The sequence below is a fragment of the Pagrus pagrus genome, assembly GCF_965226575.1.
Source record: "Pagrus pagrus genome assembly, chromosome: 10".
Taxonomy (NCBI): domain Eukaryota; kingdom Metazoa; phylum Chordata; class Actinopteri; order Spariformes; family Sparidae; genus Pagrus; species Pagrus pagrus.
In genome coordinates, this window is record NC_140194.1 from 13,231,832 (window position 1) to 13,250,089 (window position 18,258).

Consider the following 18,258-nt stretch of genomic DNA (forward strand, 5'->3'; position numbering starts at 1 on the left):
TAACTTGGACATTTTCCGCAGGATAGAACAACGACCTTAGTTATGTTGGCCTTTTTGTTGAAAACTGCAGTGCAGTGAGTAGTTTTCTGATTAATGCCATTTCAGTGGTTGCCACTTGTTATTAATGATCTAATGGAGCTGCATGTTCACACATTGAAAACACCATTATAACTTGGGCTTATAGCGCTGAACAGTTCACAATATCGCCCCAGCATCGACATTGCAATGTGCACATGCACTGTTATCACAATGCAGGACTTGAAATGTCAAATAAGGCCAATTAACGTGGCTCTTTTTATATTTTAGATATACTTTGGTTGTTTTTGCAGCATTCAAGCTGAACGTTAAGATTGCACCACTGTCCTGCAAATTAAAACTGAGTCAAGAAATCTATAGTAAATGGCTGTTAAAACACATCTCATTGTCCTACTATGCATCTGTTCAGATCTCAGAGTTTCATAAGTGACCTTCCTCGTACCTGGGATGTTACAGAAGTTACACATGCCTCTTTACATTCTTCTCAGCCATCCTCTTAATCTCAAATTTTCCTTTCTGGAGCTGTTCAATTCGGTTTTATTTTTCTATTCTTTATAAGTAACCGCTTAATAGTTGTGTTAGTGTTAGAAGTAAGATTTAACTGTGATTGTGTTGTCTTCAGCTGCAGTATAAAGATACAAATTATGATGTCCTCACCCATTGTTTATAATGTAGTCAGTTTGATGGTCAGTAATCCTCTGTGGGATGTCATTGACACGAGGAGCATAATTTATGCATGCAATGCAGCACACCTGGAGAGGAGGGGCATAATAATGTCCCACATGCAAAGAGAATTGATGGATACTGCTCTGGTTTCGACACGGCACCTCAGGGGTTAAGTCCGATACAGCAGTTTACACTGCGGATGGATGTTCGCTAGTACAGAGGAGTCCCATGCTGTAGCGGAACTGCAGATCCCACACAGATCGCTGCCAAGCTGGAGGGGATTTGCTTCGATCCCATGAGCACGTAAGGAGAGAGTTGGAGGGAGGGAAACATTTTAAAGAAAGATGTTAGGAGAGGACACAGACCCGTGCGCGGCAGAGGAAGCATTAGGGCGTAGCTGCGGGGTGTGTTTCGTAACCCCTCACCTGTGGTCGTAATTTCAGTTGTTACAGAGCTAAGAAAAGGGAAAGCAACGGAAAGGTGGGGGCCAGTCGATCCTAGCACTTATTGGTGCGGTTATGCTGTGGGGCTGCTGAAGTGCGTCTGCAGGAATCTCCCTCTGGATTTACTGAAGAGTAGCTGGAGCTTTGAGACGCTTTTGTCTGTGTCCTCTGTAGTGACCAGGATGAACTGATGTAAGTACCTCCTGATCTTCTCTGCATCCAGTTTTAATTACTTAAGCAACAAACCAAAGAGATGAAGGGAATGAGGTGAAAGTCTGTGTTACTGTACCCTTTAAATAATGCTAGTGTGTGTCTTTCATGGCTGTAATTAAGTTTTATGTACGAGTTAATAGGTGCCATCTCTTGACCTTCTTATTACTCTTAAATTGCTGCATCTCCCCTGCTATCTCTCCTCCATTAGAGATTCACAGTACAGCATCTTACCCCGTCGTATGTGCAGAGTGTCACTTGTCTCTCAGGGGACCTCCTGACTGGTGCGAGGGTATGGGCCCTCATTAGCATTTGAATATGTTCTTCGAGGCAGGGGAGTTTTAGCAGTTGTCAGCACTCCCCAGCACATCGTTTTCAATCTCTGAAGTGATCAATCATCTTATTCTACCTGTTTGCTGCTTCGCTGCCAGCAGCCACAGTGGAGTGTGATCCTGTCGTTGTTGTTTTCCGTCTTTGGCTGCAGTGCAACTTGCACAGTGTTCTGAAACTATCCCCATTCTGAATTTGCCATTTGTTTGCTGCTGGCATGCTAGTCTTTGTGTTATTCCTGGTTTGCTGAAATGGTTGTAAGGCAAATAAGAGATGGTTCTTTCCCTGCTGGAGACTGAGCCTCATTTAGCTTTACTGCTGCTCTTATCACATGGGGGCCCATCTGTAGTTGGACTGCAGGAGATTATTTTGGGTTCCAAATAAGAAGACTCCAGAAAAAAAAGTGGTGTTTTCTCTCAAACTGGTGCAAGAGTTGTTGTGAGATGTGGATGCTTTAATGGAGAAATGCATTATACCATTATCATCTAATCAAATAAACTCAGTACTAAGAATTTCCCTTTGTGCCACTCTGACATGTGAGTATTGCAGCATCAACATTAAGCACAATCCTTTGTTGTAACACTTGTTTAAATAGCCACATTTTCGCTGCCTTGGTGCTGTAAAGGCTTTGTGAAAATGAGCTACCTATCTTTGTTTTTCTCGGGCCTTACAGACAAATCCAACAAATAGGCACTAGAGAGAAACTGAATGTATTTTCCATGCCGTGTTGCATCATTTGTTTCAGTCCATCCGTGGCATTTAATATAACAAGAGGTTATTAAATGTTCTCCAGTGTTCATGCTGCAAGTTTCCCTCAAATCACTCTGTTGCAGCATCACAACGGCAGAATTAATGAGAGCTATTTTTAGCTACTCTGGTCCCAGAGCGGTCAAAATTGAATAAGGCTCTGCTTCACCCCCTAAACCATACCACAGCACAAAATCTATTCTTTGAGTCAGAGAATTGAACACCACACCATATTGCCTCAGTTCCCTCTTTGGAAGAAATATGATTATTGTTTTTCTGCTGAATAGAGAGTTGAGGAGCCAGCACGCTTTAATTTTAATGATACTCCAAAATGAATACAAAATGTAACACCATCTTTGCTTACCTCGTCATGGGTCGTGTTGGGTTAGTACTGTTGATGACTCATTGTAGGATTTTGGCGGAAACAGATATTCTTCTACTTTTTTAACTTTGCATCAACAGAACCTATATCACTAAATTATGACGAAGCAAAGCAGTACGATGTAGGGTTGACTGTTTTCTGATTAAGTGGAAGCTACAGTACAGAGTCTGGAAAGACGAGAAAGAGGGCAGAGATGTGAGGCATGGCTTGCAGTGCAACCCCCCAAAATCAGCTCCTTTCACTATTTCACCAGCCAAATTGATATTTGGAATTTCAAAGACAAGTACGCTGCCAAAGTGGCTGGACGACTCGCCAATAGCCGCCAAAATTTGCTAATATTCCATTCCACTTTATTCAGACGGTGCTGCCAGGTCACACGAGGACTTGTTTTTGTCCTTACTACATTTTCAGTTCACTGGCTCATAGATAACTTTTTATTATTGGCTACAAAACGTCTGCCCCCAATACTAGCAACATAGACAATAACTTTAAATTATTGATTCAAAGCTGAAACGATTAGTTGATTAATCCATGAGTCAATTGAAAGATTAATCGTTTGTAATTTTTTAAGCAAAAACTCATATATTTTTCAATATTTGTTGTCATCTATGATGGAAAATGTACTCCCTCTGTAATATTGACGTCAAACTGGGCTCTGAAAAAATTTAGATATTTATTTTATATTATTTTATGGCATCCACATGGACGAAAAAAGATAAATCAACAAAATATCCTCCAATTCATCAATAATGTAGAGCTGCACCTAATGATTATTTCTTTTACTGATTATTCTACTGAGTTTTTTCTCGATTAATTGTTTGGTAAATAGTATGTAAGCAAATAGGGAAAAGGAAAAGAAAGAAAGTCTTTGTAAACAATTAGTCATGTATTCAATTAGCTGATCAACAGAACAACTGTTGGTTCTAGGAAACAATACATTAAATGATATTTTACAGACAATATAATTTTACAAATAATAGTTAATAGTTGCCTAACCAGCAGTCCAACATTCATTCAGTTTACTATCATGAAAGCCCAGAAAATAGTTACATTTTTGCTCAAAACATATTGATTAGTCAATTCTCTAAATAGTTTCCCTATACAATTATGTTGATTGACTAATCAATTCCTCTACAAGAATGGCAAACATCATTACTTGCTCCTCATTACTAAATTGATTTACATTAGTTAGTAGCTCAAAAGACTGATATTAGAGTATTTCTTTGACAGACATACATAAATAGTTTGTTCAGCCAAGGAATAAATCCACAGTGGGTTTATTGAATTATAGTGTCTGTTGACTCCACACAGTCCATTTTGACCACAGCTTTCCTGTCCTTTCTCCACTCAGCTGTGAGATCCATCTGTGTTGTAGTCCATCTGTGTGGTAGTGCTGGCTCCCAAGTTGCCCGGTTGTAATCCCCCAAGCATGACCCAACCAACATGGTGCATCTCCGCTGTGGAGCGGCTGCCAGCCCTGGCTCTGGCTTGTGGCATGAAGCTTCTGTTGGCACCAGTCGTGATGTGGCCATAAAGGGCGTACACAAGAGTGCCACAAACACTCATCAGTCACTGGATGCTGATGCGACTTTAGTACTTAGTGTACACAGGAGCAGCGCAGGCTCGACTCAGACGATGAGACACCCTTGCCTTGTGTTTTTCAATGTTTGCTTGACTTTTGAGATTAGTGTCTTACGTTGTTTTGTTGTGAGGATAAATCCAAAATGCTCTGCATACAGGCCTTTTTGTTTTATTGTTCTGCAGAGTGTTTCCTACAAAGAACTGCACTTTTGAGGTGTCCTAAAGATAGGTTGCCATGTTTGTTTTTGGCAAATGTCAGGTTGTTAGTGCAGACTGTAAGATGTACGTGTAGCAACAAATAGAGCTCATCTAAAATGGAAAAAGAGGCTTTTTGTTTCTAAATTAATTCAGCCGTGTTTCTTTTTTAAACCTCCCCCAGTTGAGAGGAACCTTCAGACACGGCCTGAAAATGTCAGGCCACTTGAACAACACCACACTGTTCCCCCCTTGTTACCAGAGCAACAGGCTCTGCAGGAGGAGAAAGCAAAATTACATCCCTTCAAAGTGAAAGGTGTGTGTGTGTGTGTGTGTGTGTGTGTGTGTGTGTGTGTGTGTGTGTGTGTGTGTGTGTGTGTGTGTGTGTGTGTGTGTGTGTGTGTGTGTGTGTGTGTGTGTGTGTGTGTGTGTGTGTGTGTGTGCGTGTTTAAAGTTGGGAGAAAGAGAGAGAGAGAGAGATGCAGACTTTAGGACCCTGCTAAATCAGTTTTGTTGTCTTTTTTACCTCCTAAATTCTGTTTTAGTTTTTACTCCACTTTAAATTCCTCCTGTTTTGCTTCATTTGGGATTTTACATCCCATTAATTTTATGGTGATTTATTTGTATTGGATCAGACACAGTATGCATTCTCTAATCATATTTTCCAGACAACTAAATCACATTTCTCAAAACCCCGCTGCAACACTGGGCCTAAACATTATACGCTTGTGTGTGTGCATGTTTGTGTTATGCTGCATGAATGCCTATGAAGAATTTCTCAAAGTAGGAATGTCAACTGGAAAGTACCTCCTATAACTTTGCAGTTTAGTGGCAAACGGTCCATAAATTTCGACGAAATGTTAAAGTTCTTTGCATCAGCGTTTCCACAGTGCTGATGAAGAAGACACAGGCATAAATCCTTTTCCCCAAAGAGCAAACTTTCCAGCGAGAATTCATGCCTCTGTTTTCGGTAGTCTTGTTAATATTCAGATGTCTTTTTTTCTCTCTTTCAAGTGCAGTGCATTCAATGTAAAAGGCCAGGGGGAGTTCCCCTGCTCAAACTTTTGTTCACCCCTCATGTGTGAGCCCCACCATAAGCTGCTTGAGGAGGTTGTGACTGTTGCTGCCAAGCTGAGAACGTCTGGGGCCACTTGTGGCGATTTATTCAGCTGCCTGTATTCCCAGACACTAGCTTACGTTTGGCACTGGGCCGACAGGTCACGGCAGACATAAGGACGATGTGTTGAAGGAAGCCTGGGTGGTAAAACAATAAACAGGACAGTGGCAGAGACAGTCAGCTAAATAGCCTAACCTCAGACTGAGCTTTCTATCACACAAAAACCAAAAAGGACATTGTTTCCTTTGAAAGGAGAATTATATCTTTTTTTAAAATAGATCTAAGATTTATGCATCATTATCACTTTTGGGAGCTTCATAGCCATACAGTTAGCAGCTTGTCACACTAGTGTGGTGCATATGAGTCTTCAACATGAAGCTGGACTGACGCTTGCAAGGTGTTTTGAAGCTGCCAAACAAGATGGCAACGATCTTAGTTGAGGGTCCAAGCTCTGAAACGGATGCGACTTCACTCATCTGTCATCACGCTTTAATGTGCCGCAACATGAGATCACTCTTCCCAATGAGTTCTCTGCCCAGGCGGCCCCACTCTAAGTGTTTGAGGTGTCAAAGAAATTACCAGCAAAGCAGGAAGGAAATGTGTGATAGTCTCACCTATTAAAGGTCACAGACGTGGGCTCAATTTACATGACAAATGGGGGGTTATTGCATTAGGTGCTGTGAATGTGGGTTGTAATTTCCCCCAAAGGAATTGACCTGATAGTATTTTATATGCAGTCATTGAATGTCTAATGTGTCGTGAGATTGTGGTTGAGGTGAAACGATATAGAAGAGGAGATAAGATAAGAAGTGAGCGGTGGGACGCAGAGGACAGTGCTGACCTAACAGCTCAAGGAGTCGACCTTCATCTTATCCTCTGTTTGTTAATGTGACGGAGAGTGTGCTTTAACGTCAAAGACTTAGTCACTGTGGCCTCATTGTATCTAGCAGGGTTTTTATCATTGTATTCAGTGCACTGTAAACATGAGACCTCATACTGTGGACCTGCCACAAAGGATGTTGATTGTGTGTTTGGCAATGTGTGAGTGTGCTGCCAATAAAAGCGAGCACAACACAGTGCTATCTGTATCACTGTGAACAGGCAACAGTGTACAATTTAAAATAAACCTAATAACCTACTGGGTATGTGTACAGTGGCTGTGACAGTTTGTATCCTTATTAAATTTTGCCTGTGAAGAGTGCAGAAACACTGTGACTAGGGATGGGACAATAAAAGATTTTATCGTGGATCAAAATAAAACACACCCCCAATAAGTCGATCGGGGTAAGTTTCATTATCTGGATAATCATGAATTGAGATAATGGTGAATATCACCAAAACCCCCAGGTGGCTTTTGTTATATAAATCTCCCACATTATGCTCATTTTCAGGCTCATACTTGTATTTTGGATGTCTACTATAACATTTTCTTCAATGTCTTAAAAACACATTATTTTCAAAAAGGAGAGTCTGCTCTGATTGGTCAGCTCTCACAGGCCTGAGCAGGCATGGTCTACCATGTTTTTGCATCAGCTCTGCGGGTGTTTTTGCAGCCACAGCTGTGCTGGCGGCATGACTGAGGGTGGTGACTGTATAGTTGTGAAATCATCACCTTACGGCAGTCCCGCCGGCTCGTTTAAAGGCACAGTTTCTGAATACAGACTGTGAGCATTTCTCCATTGATTGAGCGGTTTGATTCTTTAACAGTATTTATGTAGCACATAGACCTGCTTTATAATCAAAAAAGATGTTTAAATCTCAATTTCTACAATATGGGACCTTTAAATGTAGTCACTATTCTCTTGAAATGATGATGGAGCATCCTGCAGGCTTGGATAAAGGTTAAATTTGCTGGCGTGTCCATCTATTTCAGAAGGAAACATCACATTACAATGCTTTCATCTTTTATCAATTGAAATAATTGTGTTTGCATGGGCTGTAATTTTCTTGATAGCAGAAGTACTTGCGGGGCCTTGAATCTGTTAAATTTGCCAGCTGTGGTGAAGATATAAGAGGGCATTTGGTGTTTTCCCAGGGAAATTTTGGTAGCACACATGACTGTTCTCTTGACTGGGTCTGTGTGTCCCTTTTTGTCACAAGACTATCAGGCCAACAGTATGTCTTGTTGCCTCATTATGCCTCTTTGGATCTGATCTCTGTTGGTATTAATCACACTGTATCTCTGTTTTCCAGAGCGCAGCAATGGAGGAGACTGTCATTTGGGAGCAGCACACAGTAACACTACACAGGGTAGGTATCTGTTATCCTGTCTCTAATGCTCTTTACATCTGTCTATGTTGAATCTCGCCTCGTCCCACTATCTCTCTCTGCCCTGCTTGTTTTGCTATCCCTTGCTTCCATCCCCCATCCCTGCGTTTTTCTTCCCTCCCATTTTCAGGATCTCATCATGCAGGGAGTGTGTATGCACTTGTAGGTGAAACACACAAAACAGGAGATATCACAGAGCTTTTGTTCTGCATGATTTTCTCCCACGTTTTTTTGGCTGTGGAGACATAAAAACCTGCATCTGGTGCATGTGTTTGCATGGAAACCACACAGAAGAAGCTAACTTGCTACAGTTATTAGTCTGTTCTTGCTCAGTGAAAAATACTAAAAATATATATAAAATATAAAATATTTTTTATTTTATAGTTTGTTGAGCGCAGAAGCAGTTTTGCACTGCTGTAAAAGTGCAGTATTTTTGTCCACACATTCGGCCAAATCAACATCCTAATCTCTGTTCCTCTGTGTGCAGGCACCAGGGTTTGGCTTCGGGATAGCCATATCAGGAGGTCGGGATAACCCTCATTTTCAGAGCGGCGAGACCTCCATCGTCATCTCGGATGTGCTGAAAGGAGGCCCAGCTGAAGGCCTACTGCAGTAAGATTTTGTTTCATTATTGGCAAGCCAGCTATTTTGGTAGTTATTGGTATTAAATTACCCCGCCTGCCACAGAAAGACTCCAGCATGTCTATTATCTCTGTCTCCCCTTTCTAGGGAAAATGACAGAGTCGTTATGGTCAATGCTGTCTCCATGGACAATGTGGAGCACGCGTACGCAGTCCAGCAGCTTCGTAAAAGTGGAAAAATTGCCAAAATTGTGAGTGTAAACATCCCATTATGAATTATTTTGCATAAAACTAAAGTGAGGAACTCCAATGTGTTGCCTAGTTCATATAATCATGTATGTCATTTAGACATTTCTTAGCTATTACACAGTTTAATAGGAGAATTGTACATGATCAATGGAGTGATTGATTCACCTTACTGTAACCGATCGGTTTTCTGGTTTATCTCATATCTTATTTGCTTTGGTCAGACAATCAGGCGAAAGAGGAAGGTGCACGTACCCATGGGCCGCCTCGGCGAGAGGGAAACTATGTCAGAGCATGACGAGGAGGAGGACAGCTATGATGAGGAGATATACGAAACGCGGAGTGGACGCAGCGGCGCTTACAGCGGTGTGGGCGGGGCCATGGGCAGGCGCAGCGGCCGGAGCAGTGGGCGAAGGGACAGGGAGCGTGAACGCAGCGGCTCGCGGGAGAGGAGTCTCTCCCCACGCTCTGACCGCCGCTCACACAACCTGCCCCCGCGTCCTGCCAAGGTCACACTCGTCAAATCCCGTAAAAATGAAGGTGAGGCTCACAAAGTCGGGGATACAAAATGGAGGGCAGATAAAAGAAAGTGTTCTGCGTTAATCCAGGAAATCACCCGCCATTCTATTTACCCAGCTATTACCAGACAGCCAGACTATTGGGAGAGAATAAGAGCTCCAAATCAGCATTGGTCACCTGCCAGGATAAACAAAACTTGCCAGCCACAGCAAAATCCAAGTTAACTCAAGTAAATCTAAGTAAAAGAGCAATTAATCTTCTTTAATCAGTCCAGTTAATCCCAGCGGGAGCAGCAGCTTGACGGCAGAGTGCGGTCAGTGTGGTGCGGTCACGTGAACTCTGTGCTAACATCATCTTTGTTGCTGTCGTTCACTTTGTAAGCAGAATATGGCCTGCGCCTGGCCAGCCACATCTTTGTCAAGGACATTTCCCCTGAGAGCCTGGCAGCCAGGGACGGCAACATCCAGGAAGGGGATGTTGTACTGAAGGTGAGGGAGATGGTTGTGGGCGGGAGACGAGAAGTCTTGTGGACATTTGACATTTATTCTTTAGTCCATTTTTGAATTGATGGAGATTTAGTAGTACTCACTGCACTGATGTCTAGACCATCTGTTATTTTCAACTGTTCTACATTTTCTACTATGTACTGTTGCATCAAGGGCACAGGCCTCCTTTCACATTTTGAAGTGCAGTCTTCTCAATCAAGTGTTTCTCTCATCCAACCTTTTCACACGTCATGTTACTTTCTCTGCCAGTACTTAAGAAATGAAAGGGTAATCAACACTTACATAGGTAGTTATTCCTTGTTCAGGCCTTTACAAATGTATTTCAGCCTAGAAAACATTATCAGTGTTGCAGTTTATTTGCACATAAGCTTGGCCTTTGAGACAGTTTGTAGCCTAACCTTGTCATATAACCTCTTGCTTTAAAATGAGAAGCAAAGACATTTTTTTTTTAATTTTAATTGAAATTCTTCTGGCTGTTTGTTATTTGTCACGTCATGGCTAATAGCTTCTTTTTCTGATCGTCTCAGATCAACGGCACAGTGACAGAGAACCTCTCCTTGATAGATGCCAAGAAGCTGATAGAAAGGTCAAAGGGCAAGCTAAAAATGGTTGTTCAGAGGGACGACAGAGCGACCCTGCTGAACATCCCTGACCTCGATGACAGCATTCCTTCAGCCAACGCCTCCGACAGAGACGGTGAGAGTTATGTTGAGGGTTGGATTCAGCGGAAACAAACCAGACTTGTCAGTGTTTTATTTCAACCGTGGCTCTTGTTTGTTCAGACATTTCAGATATCCATTCGCTGGCATCCGATCAGTCCAATCGATCGCATGACAGACATCGTAGCAGCCGCTCACGCTCGCCAGACAGACGATCTGAACCCTCAGACCACTCCAGACACTCGCCCCCACAAATCAGCAATGGCAGGTAAAGATCATCCGTCCATAAATTTATATTTTAGGCTTTTAGCCATCATCAATTATATCGGTGTCATTTTCATGTAGATTAAATCAGGTTTTTTTCTAGACTTTCTAGACCCTTTATTAGTATTAAAACAGCTGTTCTATAACTGCTGTTGTCATAATCTCTCTCTTCTGCTTCTCACAGTTTATTAAGACAGGCTTGTTTTTCTTCTTCTGTTGTTTTTAGTTGTGAAGGACTTTCGATTTTTTGGGGGGGTTGATAACAGCCATCAGCCCATTCAGCACTTCTTTGACTGTAATCTTGTTTGAAAGTACCTCATTAATTCTTCATTAAACTCAATAGAGCACCAGAGTTGTTCCCCTTTCACTCTGCTTATTGACCCGAGAAAAGAGTCAGTCTTGGTCAAAATAAGGGTTGATAGCTAGGTCAGAACTCTGCTCTGCTCAGGGCATAAGGTCAGTACTCACACTTGATTATTGTGTGTTCTCTGCCATTTTGAAGCCTTTCATTTCAGTGTTAGTTAAAAAAAAAAAAAATGCAGTTACACAATGTGGCAACTAGAAAAGTATTAAAACATGATGCCATTTGTCAAACACAGGAAAACTGCAATTTCAAAAAGCAACAATGCTTCTGGGTATCATTTTTAATGAGATGTTTCTGCATTTTTTATTCCCTTTATACTTCAACAGCTGGAGAATACCGTAAGTTTGGCACCGTTACCCAGTGAGAATAGTTACTAATAGTAGTGGTAGTACATCTTGAATAGATTTAATTTAGATTAACAGACAAGTAGGTGTAGTTTTAGGTTTTAGGACTTTGACAAACAACGCTAAACTCAATCCTTTTTGCTGTAGAGAAATTATTGTTTTGTGAAAAAGCAAATTATCATCTAGTGGAAAATTGCTGAAGTGACGTTACACGACATCAATTATTCAGTGACGCATCTTGTTTCGACTTGAGATGACAGAGTCCTGTGAAAGTGTCACAGGATCCCCGAGTCTCTGAATGTTTTGGTGGGCAAACTGCATGTTTGGCACAAGGACAATATGGCTCCAACAATGAAGGAACAAAAGGCCGTCACCAACTATCAGCGTCAGCTGTCTGTCCTTTTACATGTGGCTGAGCTTTCTCTCTTTATATCTGTGGATGTCTGGCTTGATTTTTCTCTTTTATCTCTGTTGAATAGATCTGTGGGCAATACGATCCTTTCTTTGTTAAGCTACCAAAAACAAACTATAAATATAATTAACTGTAATAATTTACTTCTGACACATTTAGGATACTGGATTACGTCATTTATCAAAGTATTTTAATGAACAGGAAGGAGCGGCTAAGATAGGATGTGATGGTTTATTTGAACCTGGTCTGTGACCTGCGACCTTTTCTCTCAGATCAGGAAGTTGGCAGTTAAAAAGAGGGCCTCCTCCAGGATGGCTTCAAAAAGAAGTTTTTTTCCTCTGCAGCCAGTTCAAACAGGGTCCTTCATGGTTACTTGGGCACTCAGCTTGTGAATAAAGCAGTGTTTTTCCAGTAAAATTGTGCCAGTGAGCAGGCATGTGACCAGGAGGTTTGAGTCAGAGCCATAAGGCTGTACCACTGGACAGCCTGCTTTGCTTACTCCTGTTCTCTTCTGATTTCTCATCTGAAACATATTGAGAACGTCAGCATTTATCAAAACATGGAAACTCTGTCATCATTCACAATTATCTGACTCATAATTGGTCAGGGTCACGGTGTATCAGTTTACACAGCCTTACTGTTTTAAAACTGGCATCGAAGTCAAAGCTTTGCTGGTCTGAAGCCAGAGCCACACAGTGAAATTCACCTGGAGGACAGAATCCACTCTGACACCTTAGATAAGCTGCTCTAAAAATAGATCACAAAAGCGTGGAAAGACAAAGTGGTGACCTTCAGGACTAAGATGCTGCCTCAGACTCGAGCACATCTTTTCACCTGTTTTCTTAGCCAGTCTGTATCCACTTGGTATTGTTGCGTGTAGTCAAAATGATGATGCCTTAAAGGTCTCCGCCTGCCCCCAAGCTCTACATCTCCATAATACACTATTTATAAACTTGTGTTCCCCCTCTAAAGATAAATCACACAAGAACGTGTATTTTTGTCTGCAGTCACAGAAGTCGTGATGATGAACGGATGTCGAAGCCGGCTTCAACACCAGCCAAGCTAGCGGAGGAGGTTCCTCTGCCCAAACCGAAGGAGTCGGCTATTGCTAGAGAGGATAAACAGCTCCCACCGCTCCCAGGTCAGTGATATAAACCAGATCATTGTGTGTACGTGTGAGAATTTGTAAGATGGAAGGTACACATGGTCATGTCAGTACCCATACTTTGTGTTATGTATCCATACCTGTGAGCAAATACATGTTAGCCTTTTTTTTTCTGTCCATCATGAGCAGGAAAATGACTTCATGATATTAAATCTTGTTTGAACCAGTCATTTTTGCCCTTTTTAAAAGCACAGCTACCAAAAAAAGTTAGATCTAGACGCCTGCTGAGCCTGGCTGAGTTTGCCCGGAGCCAAGTGAAAATAAACCGTATGAGTTGATCTAGTCTGACGTTCCTCCCCAGCCTGCAGCACTCTGCTGCCTTTCTGTTCGACCTCCATGCTCAGGACACTGTGTGCCTCGAGTGTGTATGCGCAAACGTCTGTGTGATAATATGCTGCCTGTGTATGGTGTTGAACAGTTGTTTTACTTTTTCTTAGTTTAACATGTGTATCATTAGTATTGTTAAGCTGAGACTGTGTTTGAGTTATTCGTTTTTAAATGTTCAGTGCAGTTTTACGTGTTCACCATCTGTCTACATTAATAATGTATGTTTGTGTGTTTGTCCAGAGCCCAAGCCGGTGTATGCTCAGCCTGGACAGCCAGACGTAGACCTGCCTGTCAGTCCCTCTGATGCCCCTGTGCCAAGTGCTGCCCATGACGACAGCATCCTTCGGTAATATTAGGATAATACATCAAATATTAATGTCTAATTAAAATATACAGAAGCTAAGACTACGATGTGGAATTATAACCTGTAGTTCACAGTACAGCAGCAAATCTTGGAACAGCGGTTGACACGTTTTTAAAAATGCTCCAGTACAGACCCTGCTTTCAGTTATTTATACAAATCAGGGCATTTTGGCTGCCACAAAGCGTAGATCTCAATGTTCGGAAATAAGTGTTTCTTGGCATGTACTTGTTTGCTGGCAAGTTGAATCAGCAGCGTGTTTGTGCATCAGACAAACGGGTTAATGTGGTTATTTTTTTGACTATAGGAAAAATATTGTACTCAGAGGTTCTGTAATTTTACAACTTTGCTTTTGCAAGCTCACTAAAGCGCAGACAATCTCAACAGAAACCTGGCTGACATCCAAGACTCACTCAACTATTCATTAAGTGAAGTTTGCATTGGGAAATGCCATCAAATGGTGTCACGTCAAAGAAAAACCAGCCTGACTATCGTTTTTATTCCCCCTCCTCAGGCCAAGCATGAAGTTGGTAAAGTTCAGGAAGGGGGAGAGCGTGGGTCTGCGACTGGCTGGGGGGAATGACGTCGGCATCTTTGTAGCAGGAGTCCTGGAGGATAGCCCGGCTGCTAAGGAGGGCCTGGAGGAGGGCGACCAAATTCTCAGGGTGAGATACTTTATTTTTATCACGGCAAGTGTTATAATAACCTGACAGCTGAAATCTAGAGGCTGTTTTTCAGTCGAAAACTTGTTATTCTACGTCACAAATGATTGTTTTTCTTCCTCTCCTTGTTTTAACAATGGGTACATGATAGCATCAGTAAACAGCCATGTTTTATGGGGTATGCATCCTCAAGCTTTCCCCTTTTTTAGTCATGCACATACTGGTCCAAAATTCCTGTACCTCCAGGCTGGTCTCTTAGCAATGGCCCAGAGGGAGCACACACACAAAAAAAAACTGTTTCCTCTCACAGTGTTTGTCCCATTTCCTCAAAGCCATATATCTCACCATTTGTACCTCCTCCTCCTTTCTCGGAGAATAATGAGGAATGGCTTGAGTTCTTGCAATGCAGTAAAACCTGCAGTTACCCAGACAATACTGAGAACAGGAAGAGCAATGTAAACCTTTATCTCAGTAAAGATTTACACTTTGTTGCACACTCTGTGAACAATAAAGCTGACTCCTTGCCGTAAACCTAAAAGACCCAAACAACAGTGAAGTTGTTCTGAGGAAAGCATAAAACCATAACCTCTGTGTTCCCAAATTCCAGGTAAATAATGTAGATTTCGCAAACATAATCCGAGAGGAGGCGGTGCTGTTCCTGCTGGATCTTCCTAAGGGGGAAGAGGTCACAATTCTGGCTCAGAAGAAGAAAGATGGTAAGTGAAGTGAGTAAGGAGATGAGACAATTTCTTATGGTCGAATTGGTGCGGTGCCGCTGACTCACTGCTCTCTCCCGGTCAGTGTATCGGCGGATCGTGGAGTCGGACGTCGGTGACTCCTTCTATATCCGGACACACTTTGAGTATGAGAAGGAATCTCCATATGGGTTGAGCTTTAACAAGGGTGAGGTGTTCCGTGTGGTGGACACCCTCTACAACGGCAAGCTGGGCTCATGGTTAGCGATTCGCATCGGCAAGAACCACCAAGAGGTGGAGAGGGGCATCATTCCCAACAAAAACAGGTGACAGCTCCCTAACAGACATGCAGCGTGTGTCGGTTATCTCAACGAGTGGCATGCAGGATAAATGTTTGTCACAACAGTAGTCAGTCATTTGTTATGATTATCACTGCCATGTAATGGCCTCTGGTATTGGCAGTGTTGAGGTTTGCCGTGCCAAGTTTATGACACATCCATTAGCTAGTGTTACATTAAGAACTGTCTCTGTCTTTCTGCCATTTGTCAACAGAGCGGAGCAGCTCTCCAGCGTGCAATACACTCTTCCCAAAACGGCAGGGGGCGACAGGGCTGACTTCTGGAGGTTTCGTGGTCTTCGCAGCTCAAAGAGGAACCTGAGGAAGAGCAGAGAGGACCTCTCTTCCCAGCCTGTTCAGACAAAGTTCCCAGCTTATGAAAGAGTTGTACTGAGAGAGGGTGAGGAGTTTAACCATGGATGCATCCCAAGTCTCTCAAAATTACATCCACATTTCCCTTACTTGCGTCTTTTCCTCGCGTCTTAGCCCCTCCCACTGAGGATGCATGGAGAGACACAAGCCCCTCTCCTAATATCTCAGTTTGTACATCCTCAACTACTTTATTTGCCTCTTCTCCTCACATCTTAGTCCCTCCCACATGAAATGCAAGCAAAGAGACACAAGGAGAGAGTAATCGAGGCAACAGGCAATTAACAAAATGAGACATCCGTGTTTCATAACTGTATTTGATGTGGCACAGCTGCATTATCTGTCCATTGTTTTGTCGTTGTCTACTGCTGTATTTTATTATCTCTGTCAGATGGGCATAACAGTGTCATGTCAGCTTATGTATTTACTTTTGATTCAGTTCACAATGGGGCATAAAGTGATATAAATAATATCAAAGTGAAATGTCATCAAGGCATGTGGTTAGAACAGCTTCTTACGAAGCACCACATAAACGGTGAAGGGCAAAAAGTTTGATCATGCATTTGATCATCTCATTCACCTCCTAAATATAAAAATATAAATATGAAATATAAAAAGTGCATTTATAGAGCCCTGCTTCCACCATGGTTTATATTTTCCAGCTGTATCCTAAACCTCTTTTATGTCATGGTTGCCGAAAAAGACTTCTGCAAAGGATACACCTGTGCATCCTTGCTTATAGTCTCCCCTCTCCTTGAGATACATTTTAGGAATTGAGACATCCTTCACCATGGTGCGCTGAGATTGATTTCCAGGTCAAAGGCAGGAGGAGAGAGAGGAGATGAGAAGGCACAAAATAGAGGAATGAAAAGAGCCCAAGAAAACGACAAGTAAATGCGTTTCGAGATAAATGAGACGTCCTTTTTCTCTGAAGCGTCATGTGAAGCCACAACCACTATCCCATTTGCGTTTGGCCAAATGCAGGGGCCGAGTATTTGTCCGTCGTGATGTTCAGCTGAAAGTCTTCCGGAAAGGCTGCTCTCGGGTATCCTTGCTCATGGCTTCTTCTCCAATTTCAAACAAGGAAATATCAAATAAGAGACTAAGGATGTACCCGGTGTCTGCTTGCTTACAAACCAATAGCTAAGCTGCATTCTGAGTCTGTTAATATTTAAATTTTTTGTGCAGCTGGTTTCCTGCGACCTGTGGTGATATTTGGGCCCATCGCTGATGTTGCCCGAGAAAAACTCGCCAGAGAAGAGCCAGATCTGTTCGAGCTCGCAAGTATGTTTGTATGCATTATATTGCACACATTACTGAAGATAAAATGCACTGGCGGTAAACCTGTTTTCTACATAAATCCCTCTTCCAGAGAGTGAACCGAGAGATGCAGGAACAGACCAGCGTAGTTCAGGAATCATTCGTCTTCACACCATCAAGCAGATCATTGACAGAGTGAGTATGCCTACTTTAAAGATGTATGTTTGTAGATTTTCGTCGTCACGGATATATTTTTAGTCCCTCCTCTTTCCTGCCTTTATCTCTTGAAGGACAAACATGCTGTGCTTGACATCACCCCGAATGCTGTGGACAGGCTGAACTATGCTCAGTGGTACCCGATTGTAGTCTTCCTAAATCCCGATAATAAGCAGGGTGTGAAGAACATGAGGACAAGACTGTGTCCAGAGTCCAGGAAGAGCGCCAGGAAGCTCTATGAGAGAGCCATCAAACTGAGGAAGAATAATCACCACCTGTTCACAAGTGAGTGGCCAGAGTGTTAAAACACAGTCGATTTCGATTTAAAATGTATGTTGTCTTTTTTACATTTTTATTCATGATGAAGTGAATTATTCTCTCTTAGCCACCATTAACCTGAACAACATGAACGACGGCTGGTACGGCGCTCTGAAAGAAACAATCCAGCAACAGCAGAACCAGCTGGTGTGGGTGTCAGAGGGCAAGGTGAGAGAAAGGCCTGATAGCGTTTTCCTTCCATTTCACTGAACTGAGCTACAAGCGAGCTGATAACTTCTCTGCTTTGCTCAGGCGGATGGCACCACAGAGGACGACTTGGATATCCACGATGACCGTCTGTCCTACCTGTCGGCGCCAGGTAGTGAATACTCCATGTATAGCACGGACAGCCGCCACACCTCTGACTATGAGGACACCGACACGGAGGGTGGAGCGTACACAGACCAGGAACTGGACGAGACTTTGAACGATGAGGTGGGTCTGCCCACGGAGCCCGCCATCACCCGCTCCTCCGAGCCTGTGCGAGAAGACCCACCTGTAATCCAGGACACTCCTGGTTACCCTGGATACCAGCACCCTGTGCAGCCCGAACCAGCCAGTCGCATAGACCCCGCTGGGTTCAAGATGGCTGCTCCGCAACAGGTAAAGTTCATATCCATCTTTGCAGGCAGGCCCCCGCAGGCTGCGCCCATCAGAGATGATGTATGGCTAAAAGTA

The 18,258-nt window shown here is 42.8% G+C and overlaps 1 protein-coding gene across 10 annotated transcripts in view; it reads left to right on the forward strand.

Moving 5' to 3' along the window:
* Positions 1-18,258, forward strand: part of tjp1b (tight junction protein 1b) — a 60,268-nt gene that overhangs the window by 32,978 nt on the left and 9,032 nt on the right. For 6 of the 10 annotated variants that reach the window (XM_084364369.1, XM_084364372.1, XM_084364373.1 and 3 more), the window contains 18 exons: positions 7,901-7,957; positions 8,463-8,587; positions 8,705-8,807; positions 9,027-9,342; positions 9,703-9,809; positions 10,355-10,523; positions 10,610-10,754; positions 12,878-13,011; positions 13,603-13,708; positions 14,238-14,388; positions 14,993-15,101; positions 15,187-15,406; positions 15,633-15,817; positions 16,975-17,070; positions 17,159-17,241; positions 17,337-17,547; positions 17,648-17,748; positions 17,833-18,183. In XM_084364369.1, the coding sequence (XP_084220495.1) occupies positions 7,901-7,957; positions 8,463-8,587; positions 8,705-8,807; positions 9,027-9,342; positions 9,703-9,809; positions 10,355-10,523; positions 10,610-10,754; positions 12,878-13,011; positions 13,603-13,708; positions 14,238-14,388; positions 14,993-15,101; positions 15,187-15,406; positions 15,633-15,817; positions 16,975-17,070; positions 17,159-17,241; positions 17,337-17,547; positions 17,648-17,748; positions 17,833-18,183 (2,769 nt within the window). Of the gene's footprint in view, positions 1-1,318; positions 1,338-7,900; positions 7,958-8,462; positions 8,588-8,704; positions 8,808-9,026; positions 9,343-9,702; positions 9,810-10,354; positions 10,524-10,609; positions 10,755-12,877; positions 13,012-13,602; positions 13,709-14,237; positions 14,389-14,992; positions 15,102-15,186; positions 15,407-15,632; positions 15,818-16,974; positions 17,071-17,158; positions 17,242-17,336; positions 17,548-17,647; positions 17,749-17,832; positions 18,184-18,258 lie in introns of those variants that run through there. The other 4 variants (XM_084364371.1, XM_084364370.1, XM_084364378.1 and 1 more) reach the window with 2 other exon arrangements.